Source organism: Halyomorpha halys, unplaced genomic scaffold (assembly GCF_000696795.3).
Source record: "Halyomorpha halys isolate HHAL.00 unplaced genomic scaffold, Hhal_1.1 Scaffold36.1, whole genome shotgun sequence".
Classification (NCBI taxonomy): domain Eukaryota; kingdom Metazoa; phylum Arthropoda; class Insecta; order Hemiptera; family Pentatomidae; genus Halyomorpha; species Halyomorpha halys.
This window is the reverse complement of record NW_027108624.1, coordinates 769,244-784,379: the sequence shown is the minus strand read 5'-3', so window position 1 is coordinate 784,379 and position 15,136 is coordinate 769,244. Positions and strand designations below refer to the sequence as shown.

The following is a 15,136-nucleotide window of genomic DNA, read 5'->3' as shown; positions in this document are numbered from 1 at the left end:
ACTTACTTTGTTAATAGTTAAGGCAATCTATTTAAAAAAGTAAGAAATAATTATCCTGAATTTAAATGTTTAATATTTTTGAATTTTTCATGCAGGAAGATGATGAAGAAGAGAGGGGAGGTCAAGAGTTTGAAACACTGACAGCCAAATTTCACTTTGTTGATTTGGCTGGTTCAGAACGCTTGAAACGAACTGGAGCAACGGGAGAGAGAGCCAAAGAAGGCATTGCTATTAACTGTGGACTGTTAGCTTTAGGAAATGTTATATCCGCTCTTGGCGATCGGACAAAGCGTGCGCTACACGTACCATATAGGGATTCGAAGCTCACGAGGTTACTTCAAGATTCATTAGGAGGTGAGCTCTCCTATGTCTCCTTTTTTTTTTTTTTTTTATTGTGTATGAAGTTTGTGTGGAGATATTATACTTTTTAATAAACTTAATTCTGTCATTTTCATAATTTTGCAGACTTGTGTAATTTAAACATAAGAATTTTGAATCCTCAGTATGTCCTTCAGTGCCTGTATGAACACACCAAAATTTATATTGTTATTAATGTCTAGATCAAATACATTTATAAGAAGAGGTATTTTAGTCAAGCACACACTCATTTTTATACTTCAAACTATTGGATAGAAAATAGAAAGTTTTGGTCAAAAAATGAGCAATAATTAATATAAATTAAATATTAAATAAATTAGATGCTAAGTCTTTGAAATTACTCAAATAAAAAGGAATATTTTTCTTGAATAATTACTATATATATTGATTGCCATACTCAAAATATGAATTCATTCATGTAGATGATTTATAAAAAATAGAATATTTTTTTATGATCAACATTAATTAATAATATATTTTAATTAAGTTTTTCTCAATATTGGAATATCTAGGTATCAATTAAATTTTCTTCTGTTTTAGGGAACAGTAGGACTTTAATGATAGCCTGCGTATCTCCGAGTGATAGAGATTTTATGGAAACTTTAAACACTTTGAAATATGCTAATAGAGCTCGAAATATTCAAAATAGGGTTGTAATTAATCAAGATAAATCTTCAAGGACTATATCATTATTGAAAAAAGAAATACAGCAACTTCAATTGGAACTGCTTGAGTACAAACAGGTAGACTGAAAAATTGTTTAATTTGTTTCTGTAGATAAACTATATCAATCCAACAAAAAAAAAAAAAATCTTTTTAATTAAAATCAGTTTAATTATGAATTATTTAAATTCACTATCCATTTAGTTCTTTGTTTGTGTACACATTCATATGTGTATTTATATATTCTTAAAAATTAAAAATAATGAATTTTATTTAAAAAAAACCTACAAAAATAAAAATAAAATTGCAAAAATGGTTCAGCATATCAAATTGGGTTACTTTGCTTCAGATTTTATGTTGGGATTATAATGTTCAGAATTTTTGTTTGGATTGAATTGTTTTGAATTTTTTCTACTTACAGAAATAAAAAAAAAAAAAAATGAATTATATGCATCAACTTCACTTAGTATAAATATAAGAAAAATCTCCTAGTTTATTATACACTTTGTTTTATTTATTTTTTAATCAATAAGTGTAGAGATTGATTAAAAAAAAATAATAAAACCTACAAAGATTATGGGTAGGTTAGAAGAATTTTCTATACATTCTAAACTTTATTAAAATACCTGGGAATCAATAGGTAGTATGATTTATGGTGATATCCATTTAATAGAAGAGCCACTAAAAAAAAAATATATATATATGGGAAAAAAAAAAATATTCCTTGAAAATTCTATGAAAAAGCTCCATATTTCTTTTTCCAAACTTGATATGAATTTTTCTTTTAAATAAAATTAGTTCTCTTTAAACTTAGTATTATTTATCATAGATAGAATTTGAATGACTTAGTTATGTCAGTTATCTTTTACTTCGAGACTTATTCTTTAAATAAGTTTTTTTAATAAAAATTTAAGACATATCCTTTAATAGAGAATTATTGAGAGAGCAAGACAAATATCATATAAGCTATAATTATTTTTCCATTGATCTTAGCAGGTACCTTTTGCTGCCATTCGTGCATTGTTATCCCTTTAGAAGCAAAGTAACTAACCTTCTTTGACGATATCTCAAAATAAAATACAGCTCTATTAATAATTTGTTCATTTGTTGAACTTTATTATTTTAAAAAAATAAGATAATAGTTTTAAGTCATTTACATTACATTTTTTAAAAAATATTCTGCTGTCCTATTTTTCAATTCCCTAAATTTATCTTATAGAATTAAATACAGTATGTAACTTGTTGATCATATTATCCCATTGGTGGTTTTAGGGTAAAAGGATCATTGGTGAGGATGGGAATGAATCAGTCAACGATATGTTTCACGAAAACAAGCTGTTACAGTGCGAAGTAGATGCTCTTCGGTCTAGGGTAAAAGGATTGCAAGAGGTGATAGATTCTCTCACGGCTCGTAATACAGAACTACTGGCCGAGAGAGAAATGGCAGCTTGGTCTCTTCAGTCAGGTATGTTTGTCTCAATTATGTTTCTGATGGAGACCAATGTAGTTCTGGTTTAACAGTCTGATTTTGAAACACTTGATTATCAAACACAACATATATTTATTTAGATCTGTAAAATACCAAATCACTTTATGTTAATTTTTTGTAATTATGTGATATTCCATTAATTTTCAGACAGCAATAAGGATGAAATGTGTCAAATGGTAAAAGGTTACCTTACCGAAATAGAAACCCTACGTGCTAAATTAGTGGAGTCTGAAGCGATTGTTGTTCAGTTAAGAAAAGACATGTCCAGAGTATCAAAAATTAAAGTTTCTCCTAGGACTGATACGTCATCGCTCTCTGAATCTGGAATAGAAGAAGTTCTTGACATAGCTAAGAGAGATGTAGAAAAAGATTTAGAATCTATTAAAGCTTCAAAACATTCCGCCCAACAAGGTTCAGATCTGTCTGGTTCAGAATCTGGTAAATTACATTTGTATTATATATATTTTTTGGGTATATCAAGAAGTAGATGGTCTTGGTAGCCAGAAATGATACATAAAATATTTGTAACTACTTATTAGATAACGTCATTTTAGCCCACATCGCAGGCTAATGGGGGGAGGTATAGCCTGGAGATGTAAATACTTTGAGTATGTAATGAGATGTAAATACTGATTCCAGTTTTGAGTAATTTTACAATTTTGTTTGATATAAGTAATTTTTTTTTCTGTACACGTTTTTTAACGGGTTTACGCAGATTTATCATTAAGTTTCATAAGTACTATTATAATCTTTAGATCTTCTATTAATATACCTATATTGTATTTCCTCTTTTAACACTCAATCAGACACAATGGAAGTATTTTAATATACGTCATTATATTTCAGACAGTAGCTCAAGTGAAACTGAAGAAGAAGCTGGAAAGTACAGTGAAGATTTAGCGGAACTAACTTCTGAAATAAGCGTAAAGCAGAGACTGATAGAGGCTTTGGAAAATACGAATAAGCGCTTGAACTCGATGAAGCAACAATACGAAGAAAAGTTACTGCAATTACAAGCAAGAATTAATGCTACCGAAAAAGAAAGAGATACAGTTCTTGCATCATACTGTAAATATTCAATAATATCTTTAATAATTTAAATAAATTTAGAATATAGATTAATATCTTAAAAAGCAGCATTATTGTTGCTCTTGGTATTTTTACCTAGTCATCATCATATGATATTGTTACTTTAAATTTCATCAAAAAGTTATTTCTTGTCATTTTTTGTAAGGTATGTAAATTAGTTCCAAAATACAACATTAAGGATTTTTGATAGCAAGGCATTTCAAATATAAAACCAAATTTGTTTTTTATTTCCTTCTCATTTGAAGGGATTAACAGAATGACAAATAAAGTCATGAAAGAATTCTTTTATATTATAGAAACTCCATTCAGCTACTTAAACATGCTTAAATCAAATTGTGTATTTATTTGAGATAATTAATTTGATTATTTCCCCAGCCAATATTGAAAGCAAGCAACCTTCAGATAAAATGAAAAAAATCAAAGAGGAATATGAAAAAAAGTTGTCAGGAATGCAAAAAGAAATGAAATCTTTATTATCAGCTAAGAGGGAACATGCTAAACTTTTACGAAATCAGTCTCAATATGAAAATCAAATACGGCAACTTACCTGTGAAGTTCAAGATATGAAAAGGACTAAGGTGAATTAATAATTTTATTATTTTCTGAAATATTAAATTTGATTTATAGCTTGAAATTTTTGTTGTTTATTTCTCTAATTTTAGGTAAAATTAATGAAAAAAATCCGTGAAGAAGCAGTAAAGTATAAAGAAGTGGAAACAAGAAGGAATCGAGAAATTGCTCAATTGAAAAAAAAGACAAGGCAAGATGCCAATATGATAAAAACATTGGAGGCTGAAAAGAAAGCTAAAGCTATTGTTTTGAAGAGGAAGCAAGAGGAAGTATCAGCTCTGAGGAAGGCAGCACAGAGCAGGAAAATGGGAAGGAGGCATGGTCAGTCATCGCAGGCCAAGCACCACTGGATCTCTTTGGAGAAGAATATTGCTGAAATGGCCATGAGTCGGCAGTCGGCCATCTCGCTTGAAAAAGAAATGGAAAAGTAAGTAATTATTTAGTCTCAGGGATTACACTAAAATAATTTCATATATAGGAAAATTACGATTATTCATCATTAACTTATACATGAACAGCTTGGGGGGAAGGAAGACGATGAGCCATATGATGCAAAAGAGCAGTTAATTTAAACTTTAAAAAATTTTTACAGTTCATATCCAATGTTTTAATACAGTTCATGTTCCCTCAAGTCCATGCTGGGAGGGTAGACTTTTATTTCATGGTGGCTCCACAGAACTTGATAAATTGACCCTCTCACTCTGGTTAGAACAGATTGATTACCTGTAGGAATACCTCTCCCTCTACTACCCTTTTCCCCATATGTCAGAAATAACTAGATAGGGAGTAACAAAAAACAAGTTCATGTTCCTTAATCTTATACGATAATATATTGGAATGTAGCCAACTAACACAATAAACATCTTTATAGAGAAACAAAGTAGTTTTTTATTTCTTCCAAATTGTGGATTGTCATATTCTTCCTCTGGGCCCTCAAGTTATATTTTTAGGGCTTTAGTTTGTTTTGTTTTCCCAGGGAAAATTTCAATGATTCAAGAAATGTTATTTTAATAGTATATATTTTTAATTGCTAAGAATATGATGTTTTTATTTATTTATCCTCTTTTTTTTAAATAACTTTTATCGTCTGTCTGTTTTTAAAAAATATATTGATTTATTGAAATTTTAGTAAATAGATAGAAAATGTTTTTCTTTCTTTCTTTTTTTTTTTTTTTTTTTAAATATATGATGTATAGAAATTTTGAATAGATGAAAGTGAAGAAATATATAGGCGGTGATTTTTTTTTTTTTTTATTCATAAAATCATAAGTGTTATTCTAGTGGACATTTTATTGTTTTAAAATCATACTGCCAGCACTATGGTTATACTGCTATACTATAATTATGATTATTGAATTTTTTCATTTTGTTTTTATTGTTTAAAAATAATTAAGATTAAAGTAAATTATATATAATAGGTTTTCTATGAATTTTATCTCCTTTCCACCTTTTCCTTATCTATTTTATTAATCATCATTTTCATTTTCAAAAGAAAAATTGAAGTTCGAACTGAGCTACAAGAAGAATTAAACAGTAAACTAGCAATGCTTAACGATCCAAGATTTGCTAACTCTTCAGTAATCAAAGAAGAAGTAGACTCTGTTAAGGCGAATTTGGAGCATATTCAATCAGCAATATCCGATCTTCAGCATGAGATTTTGCAAGTTGAAGAGTCAAAGGTAAAATGTTTTATTATCATTATAAATTTGAAAAAAAAAATCTCATGTTTGGGTGACTAATTAAATCAAATTAAAGTGACTAGTTTTATAATAATTGAACACTTATAATTATTTTCTAAAATTAATGGTCTGTGTGAGAATGGAAATTGTGGAATGACAGACACTTCTTTTGTTTAATAAATTACTGACTTTGTTTTTTTGCTCACATTTGTCTCCAGTATAGACTAGACCATTATAACTGGAAGTGTCTAAAAGTTATTATCCTCTATTACTTTAATTGAAATTTTATGTACATAAAAGTTTTTATTTCATAAATATTAGTTTGTACAATATTATTACTTTGCTTATTATTGCCACATTCTTACACAATTCATTTTTCAACTATCTTGTACATTTTGGTAAAAAATCAAGTGAAAGAAAAATAAAGTTTTAAAATAAAATACAAATTGTAATTGCTGATTTTTACAGCAATATATGTTTAGTTCTCATACGTTTATATGTATGGGTCAAGTTTTTCTATAATTTTCTATTTTAGTTATTAAAGGATTTAAAGAGTGGACAAGATTGAAAGAAATTATGAGTCAATTCTAAATGTATCTTAGTATTCATGTAGTATGAATAGTTGTTAACAATTCTTAAATTTTTTATTTTTAATACTTTTAGTTGTTTTAAATTAGTAAAACTCCATATAGGATAAGAATATGCTATGATAGATCTTAGAACTGATTTTTTATGGAGTTGAGCTTTGGGGCTCCACTAAACCTTCAAATTCCTCTCGTATTCAATCCTTACCATCCAAAATCCTTATATCCTCAATGTTCCTTACTTCGTCACAAATAAAATCATACATAAATCCCTTAAAGTTTTATATGTAACCGATCTAGCCCGAACCAGATATCACTCCTTCCATTATATACCACCTAACTACTCAAACCTCCTAGTTTCTAACCTTGCATCCTCTTCCATTCCTGACAATCCTCTGAGGCTCCTGAAAAGAAGATGGCCACGAGACCTGCTAATGTAAAACGTCATTAGAGTGCTGCCAATGGGTAGTTTCTCTACACACCTGTAACACTCCAATTTAACTGAGATCAGATTTAGTAAATGTATTATAATGTTCAGTTGTAAATAGCAATAAATAAATATTTAAAAAAAAAAAGAACTGATTTTTAGAATATTAATTTATTTTTTGGGTATAATTTTGATTTGTTTATAAAGTATCGAAACATTTTGTATATTATTTTACTTACATTTTCTAATTTTAAATTTATATGCTGGTTAGGAGTATCATTTAAAATGACGAGAGAAGCATAGATCATCATTTTGTAAAATCATGGCTTCTGTTTTTCAATGTTTAGATGTGACAGAATCCTTGCACCGAGACAAGCAATGATATTAACTGAACTTGCATTATTCTTAAGGAAAGGGTTTTGTCACCTGTAAATTTATTAGATTGAGAGTTGATTTCTTTTAATTGTTTCCTCTTCTTTAAACTAATTAATGTTTATATTTTGATTTTTGAATCTTACCAATTAGTTTATGTACTTGTTTATTATATATTTTTCTTATTCACTAAAATTTCTGAATTATTTTTTAGTCTCAATTCGAAAGTGAAGACTTGATTCGGATCTTAGTTGATATGGGGGAAGCTCCATACATTCTGGAGAAGCTCTATAACATGGCCCTTCACCATTCTTGTTTAAATGCTGAGAAAGATGCTACTCTGCTGGAACTTCAGGCAGAAAATGAGCAAGTATGAATATTTTATTTTTGGTGTAATATCAATTATTTTCTTTAGTATATAAACTTTCAAAATTATTTTATCATACCAATCTTTGTCTGTATTATTCAGCTTGTGAACTTCACTATTATTCTTTTTAAAACTCATCAAAAAATTATATATAGAAATGGAAACACCTGTTTTTAAAAATTTCAGCTAAAACGTGAAAGTGAGATGCAAGAGCAGTTGCTGAAACACCTGGTCGAGGGCAAAGGTGCCGCAACTAGTACCATCAGCACCCCAAGCAGCAGCTCATCCAGGTCTCCTTCCCCGCAGCCTGCTGAAGGGTAATTTCTTTATTATAAATAAAAGAGCACTTAAGTGATTACATGTCACATTTATTATCATTAAAGTTATCTAAATATTTTAGTCCCAAAAACAAGAGGAAGCCTAGGAAAGCTCTTTCCCCGATGGACCTCCTGTTTCCAACTGACTCAGCCCCTCCCAAAAAAACTTCTTCATCTGCGGCAGCTTCACCTGAGCGCCTCTGCCCTCCTCCGTTATTGAGGAGCCTCACGACTGTCAAGTAAGTTTCATTTCAACTCTGGGCACCATGTTACCTTCACAATTTATTATTTTATAATAATAATATATTGTATTATTTTATAATTTGATTTTATTGATATTTAAATTTCCTATTATGTTCTCAGAGTACCGAGCTCAGCACCTGGATCTCCTGTATACTTGAGGAGAGGAGTTCCTAGTTCTCCAAAACCCCTAAGAAAAAATACTTACGTGATCTCGTCTGCCAATTACCCTTCGATGTGAGTCCTGTCCTCTCTCCTCCCCTTTTATATAATTTAATTTATCAAGAATGAATGCTAATCATTTTTAAGGAACTAAATATAATCTGTATACACTGATCACATATACATATCATTTTATTAATTTATATTAACTGAAAAAAGATTAATTTTCTAATTCACTGATTTAGGTTTGTTATGTTTTTTATTTTCTCATTTTTTAATAAGTATTATGCCAATACACAATGGATCATAAGCTTTCTCATGACTATACTATAAGGTTTTATAACAAGTCTGAAATGAAACAGATGAACATCAATTTAATTATAAAATTTATCTTTACTCTTTTGGTTTAAATTTATTTTGGCTTTGTTGCAATTGTTGTATTAAAATGATACAAGAAACATTAAATATGCTGCAGTTTCTTCAATGAATAAAGAATATATTCTTCATTTTTCAGACAAATAAAGATTCACTCAGATTTATCTATATTATAATTACATTGCAGCATTGGTTAATTGAAAAAAAAAGTCAACTAAAAAATACTTTATTAATGGAAAAAAATATATATGGATACATTAAACCTTAAAATTAATTTTGAATATTCTGGTCCTTGATTTACGTTTTTTTTTTATAGTTAATAAATGAGTATTAATGTGCGAAAATAAACTATTCAGTGTTGCCACTCATTTCAAAATAATGAAAAACAATATTTATAATCAGAATAATTACTTTGTTTCCAAATGAATGAAATTTTCCTTGGAAATTTTAATAAAACTGAATTTTATAACACATACAGTACAAATATATAATTAGAGACTGAACCCTATCACATCGTGACCTGTAATGAATACTCAAAAATATTATGATAATAACAGAATCTCCATATAATATGATGTCGTTATAGAAAAATTAAATCAGTTTTCCAATATATAACCTCCCCAAGTGACAAAGGAGGTTATTAAATAAATGAAAAAATGTATAATCACTACTTAATTATGAAAACAGAGTTTTGATTAAAAAATATAAGTTGTTATAACATTTTACAAAAATAATTTTAGTGCTGAAGCGATAGAAATAGGAAAACAAATCATCATTTTTTTTTTATTGATTTTTTTAAATGTAGATTTATTATGACTATAGATTTTTCAGATAAATAATTCTTTGAATATTGACATTCTACCATCATTTTTATTTATATAACTTTTTTAAACTTTTAAATATTACTAACTTTTTTCTTTACATTACTTTTTTATAAATTGCATTGTTTATTTAAATTTTGTTATATCATTTATTGGCATTATATTTGTTCTAATTGAATATATTTTTAATATGATATTAATTATACTTAATTCAAAAATGGCAATATGTGATTAAGTTAATATCATCGTTCATTGAATTAAAACCTTTTCAAAGAATTTATAATGTTGCCATTTTTCTTATTGTTTAATCATTTTAACAAATATAAAATTATATATAATAAACTAATATTTATATATTTTTTAAATAACTGGCATTTTTAATATTTTTATTTTTAACAAAAAATGATAAATAGATTGTGGAATGTAACTTAACTTTTATTTAATCGTTTTTTTTTTTGTTTTTTTTTTTTTTATAAGTATATGATTTTTGTTCTTGTTTTAATCTTGGGGCCCTACTAACATTCAGGGTAACCTTCTCATCTTATCATAAACAAAAACTTTAGGTTGCTTAGGATTCACACTGATATATTTCATGATTTGTAAAGAAACAGTGTTATATTTCAATTTATCAGTCAAAGAAAACTGATGAATGTGGCTGTTATTGGTGAGCTTTTTCAGAGGACCTTCGGGGCCTTGTTTCTGAGATTAATTTTAACCTAAGTGAATTTTTTTAGCTCTTGGTAGCTCCTCTACATAAATAATTCTGTTCCCACTTTGTTTAGAATTATGTGTTTATCTCTAATTTACAGGATCGTTTTAAACCAGGTACCCATCTTGGGCAAATTGGATCCATGGTACGATAGGATATTAGGACCCTACTGTTTAGAGAATTTATATTCTGAATAACTCAGGTTATCAACTGAAATTAAAATAATAATATTTGAAAAATGATTAAATTTTTGTAAAAATGCTTAACAGGTACTTTTTGATCTACAGAATTTTGAATTAGTCTATTTAATCATATTCTTCCTTTATCAGTGATAACTACTCTCTCTGTCTTGAAGAAATTTTACTTCAGATTCAGTTTATTCTTGATTCACTGGTTATTGGATGTCCCCAATATTCTCTTCTCCCTTTTCTTCAGCGTTCTTATCTTTGTAATAAAAGAAATAATAGCACTTCTTGTTAATATTTTTCAAGATTTAGTTGGAACAATGGTTCATTATCGACAAAACAAGCTGAGTTGGGAATCCTTTTATGTGTGATAACCCTAAGGACCACAAGGAATGGAATACTAAGCAACCTAAGAAAAGAACCTTAGAACCAAGCCGGGCCACAAGATTGAACAAGTATCATAATTTATACCGCTGAAGTTTCTGAACATTTTTTCTTTTTGTTGAGTTTTTATTTGTCTTTACTTTGTACCTGAACATATCTTCAAAGCTAGTAGGTTAATTTTAAGTTATGAAAACTGTGAATTACTATAATTAATGGCCAGCCGTGATCAATTATTGGACTGCCCTAAATACTTGAAACTGCATCTTTTTTTTCTTTTTTTTTGCTTTATTTGTATTACCTCTCATCATTTAAATTCTGTAAGTTTTCTTTTGCATGTAAAATTGTTCATTTGGTAAATTATTTAACATCAGCCTTCTTGTTTTTTTTTTTAAATTCTGAAAAATTGGAAACTCAATAATTATTTCTTGAAATTTTAAATAAATCTGTTTCTGCTTTTTATATTTAGATTTCATTTATTATTTTTGCGATGAACTGGTAATATTAGTAGTTTTATTGTTCTATTGCAGTTATGATGTGTATAAGAATGCTATCTAATGGTCTAATATCTATCATTTATTTTGAACAGTTCAGTTTTTTTAATTCATTTATATTTAAGCTGATTAGGGTGAATGTGGCAAGCAGATTTAATATTCATTTAGTTTGTATTATAACTGATTAAACAGCTTGTAAAACTACAAATACAAAATTGTTAATTAATTGACCAGATTTGCTGATGTATATTGAGGATTGATGATGGCAGTGTCATAATTTATAAAAAAAAAAAACTTTTTTTTGTGTGCTTAATACAATCACCATCTCAAAACTGATTGGTCTATACTGTTGCCGCATTCATTTTAACTGGCTCAATTATTCAAATTTCATTTCACTAACAATTTAATTTATTTTGCTTTTTTAAACATTAATTCTGATTTGCTTGGCTTAAAAATAGTTGAATTATTTTTACTATCAATTAATTAAAAATAATCTTATAGGGATTGCTTGTTTCAATATTTTCTTTTTCAAAAACTACAGAGTAATAATAAGGAAAATTAATTATGATTCATTTTTATAGTCTAATCATTGTATTTCATATTAAACGTATTCAAGCTATCATGGATTCAGATGTTGATTTAGTTTCTGTACAAAATATTTTACCATCATTTTAAAAATTATAATTGTGTTAAATAAAGGGAGTGATAAATTTTCTAATTTATGATATAAATATAATTAACATTAGACTCTCATAGAAAAAATATTAAATTTGGTTATTTCAAAATTTTCTAAGTAAATAGTTATTTCTTCCATTGTTATTATTATTGAAACAAGCTTACCTATTTAATAAACATTAACAGCAGTAGAACTAAAAACTAAAGGGATTCGGGAGACTAACCTTAACCTGGTGTAGGGAGAGAGGGCTGGAGCTGGCAGGGTCACCCCCTGCTTCCCCCCCGACGTACAGGAGGCAGTCCAGTCGCGAGGAGAACGTTTTCTCACGACTCACTTCGCAGCCGCCATCCACAACCCGCAATCCTGGCAAGATCACATCATACACCTTCAGAGTGAGTAGACAGCTTAGCTTCTGGTTCGTCGGGTCATTAAGTTATTCTCTCAACATTTTAGTTTTTAAGTTGAGTTTTGCCAATTATATGTTTTGACATCTCCTATTTTAACGTTGATCAAAATGGAATAAGGTTCATTTAGTAGTAGACGTTTTTTGTATGAGTAGATCCTGCACAATGTCTGTAAAGAACCTACCTTGAAGACTGGTAGCTGATGTACCAGACTTTGTCTTTATTTGAATATAAATTTATTCAATAATGAATAAATTTTAATTTTTATTTAAAATATTTATGATTTGTTACCCTTAAGGTAAAATTTCTTTATTTCATCTTATTCTTTTATTTTGAATAAGAATTCATTTGTTATTTATTGATTAATTAGTGACCTATTTTCAACTGAAGATGTGAAAAAGTTATGTGAGAAAGTGTGCTGCACTCACACCTCTAAAAGGTGTCCAGTGCAACTAGAATGAATATTTTCAAATTTCAAAAGTTTATTAAAAGGCAACTATTAGTTATTACAAAAAATTTTTTTTATTATTGGATAATAGCAGTTACCACCATATGAAACAGTTTATGTAATAACTATTTTTTTTTTATTATAAATAACTAAGAAATGTAGCTGTTCATGTTTAGGGGATAAAAATTCCTTGAAGTATTCAGACAGGTAGTAATGCATAAGTATTTGTCCCAAGGAAAATGTTACAAGTGTATAATTAGACAGCCACGCAACAGGGATTGTAGTTGAGCGAGTTGAGGCTTTACCTTAGCAACCTCATATCTGCTGCAGCACTGGTATGATTGGCTTTTATTTTGTGGGGATACCACGGAATGAAAACTTGACCCTCCCGCTCTGACTATAATATATTGGTTACCCATAGGATAACCTCTCCCTCCACTGTTTGTGAGACTAAGTAAGGACATTCATAGGCTATACAAAAATCACAACAGGAAATATTATCACTTGAAATCCACAAATATGATTGATATAATAGCAATATGGTCATTGAAATTGTTGTGTAAAATTATTGGGATGGATGAAAAATGAATCATTATTAAAATTAACAGTCCTAAATCAGCTGATCAATATTTTTGGGAAGAGCAAGCCTTTGTTTCAATAATGTGCCAAAGCTGTTTTCATAGCTTTGGTTTTGTTTGGGAGGTAGATGTATTACCAATAAGCATCGCTCAAACCTATAATAACTGCATTACCATGACTTAGTATTCTTATTCTTAAGTATTTTGGTAAATCTAATAATATTTTTTATTAATTTTGTTCTTCTTTTTGTAATATACTTTAATTTAAATTTAATTTTTCAGAAAAACCAGAAGTCACCATTATATTGTACACATGTTGTCGAAGGTCATGCGAGGGCAGTTTTGGCTGTACATGCGACTGAAGATAATCTCTTTACAGCCTCTCGCGGTCAGTATTCTTTTCTTGTATCATTAAAACTTGTGAATAGAATTTAATTTATAACATTATGTTTTTTACTATTGAATTGAAGTTTCTTTACCTAATTTTATTTAACTCTTATGGATTTATGAATTAGAAATTTCTTCCCATCACATTTTTTTATATGATTGTCTTAAAATAGTTTTCATTTAGTGAAATCTTTATTTATTCCCTAAATTATAACATTTGTGGACTGACCATATGGCAATATCTATCTTTCCGTAGATATTATTAATAAAATTAATAATAAGGAAGTTAATAAATTCCTAAAAGCGTGAACATAAAGATAATTGTCTATTGCCAAAGATTGGATTTTTATACAATTAGTGTCTTTAGTTGATCATGTTGGTGTTTTGAATCTAAGGAGTTTTCTATCAAAAATTAATGTATCCACTTCTTAAAATTAATGTTTTTTTGACAAATTAAAGTTCTACACCTATAATTTATTCAGTTGATTTAAAAGTGTTTCCCCGTCAAATAGCCGTTACTAATCAAAACATTTCCAATTGCAATTTAACTTATTTCCATTAGATGCTCTCATAATATTTTTTTTTTTTTTATATTTTCCCAAAGTGGATATGATAAAAAACTTTTGATAGAATACTCCTCTTATATTTGAATTATTTAGTAAAAAATTAATTATTGAAATTGTCAATTACCACAATTTTTTCATTCTATGCTTATATACATTTTAGATCGCAGTGTACTAGTATGGGACTTAAAACAGATGAGGGAAGTAGAAATGTTTCCGGGCCACCCAAACAATGTCGTGGCTGTGAAGTATCACCCAGAAATGAAGTTAGTATTTGCTGCTTCATCTGCCTTTGTGAAAGTTTGGGATCTTCGTTCTGCCAAATGTATCAGGACTTTGAGGTCAGTGAAATAATATATATTAGAATTGTGAATTTTATTATTTTTTAACAGATTCAATATATTTTTTTATACTAACTTTTTATGATTCTGATATTCTTATTTAAACCATGCTGCAACAGATGGGTCTGTTGGACCTTGTTATAATTGACGGGATAAGTGGATGAAGGGGTTGTTACAAATATTAAATTTTAAGAAAACAAAGCTCAATTTATTTCTGTTGGAGCTTGTTATGTTTTGAAGTATACATAGCCCCTTCTACAACTAGGTATCTCAGGCACTAATAGGATCTTGAGGTTAGAGTAGGATTAGAGAGTTAGAGTGGTTATAGCCCCTCCATCCACTTATCCCTTCGATTACATGTGTACTTTTTATATCAAATCATAGGTTCAATTATTATTAAACTTATTAATTTTTTTATATGGAAATGGATTATACAA

The 15,136-nt window shown here is 28.4% G+C and overlaps 1 protein-coding gene across 2 annotated transcripts in view; it reads left to right on the top strand.

Moving 5' to 3' along the window:
* Klp31E (kinesin-like protein 31E) overlaps positions 1–15,136 on the top strand; it is a 128,712-nt gene that overhangs the window by 97,116 nt on the left and 16,460 nt on the right. For both annotated transcript variants that reach the window (XM_014430310.2, XM_014430302.3), the window contains exons 5-19: positions 96–354; positions 919–1,121; positions 2,314–2,506; positions 2,678–2,968; positions 3,377–3,598; positions 3,995–4,197; positions 4,282–4,616; positions 5,682–5,868; positions 7,466–7,621; positions 7,805–7,935; positions 8,019–8,174; positions 8,299–8,412; positions 12,217–12,370; positions 13,691–13,796; positions 14,522–14,699. In XM_014430310.2, coding sequence (XP_014285796.1) covers positions 96–354; positions 919–1,121; positions 2,314–2,506; positions 2,678–2,968; positions 3,377–3,598; positions 3,995–4,197; positions 4,282–4,616; positions 5,682–5,868; positions 7,466–7,621; positions 7,805–7,935; positions 8,019–8,174; positions 8,299–8,412; positions 12,217–12,370; positions 13,691–13,796; positions 14,522–14,699 — 2,888 coding nt within the window. The remainder of the gene's footprint in view (positions 1–95; positions 355–918; positions 1,122–2,313; positions 2,507–2,677; positions 2,969–3,376; positions 3,599–3,994; positions 4,198–4,281; positions 4,617–5,681; positions 5,869–7,465; positions 7,622–7,804; positions 7,936–8,018; positions 8,175–8,298; positions 8,413–12,216; positions 12,371–13,690; positions 13,797–14,521; positions 14,700–15,136) is intronic.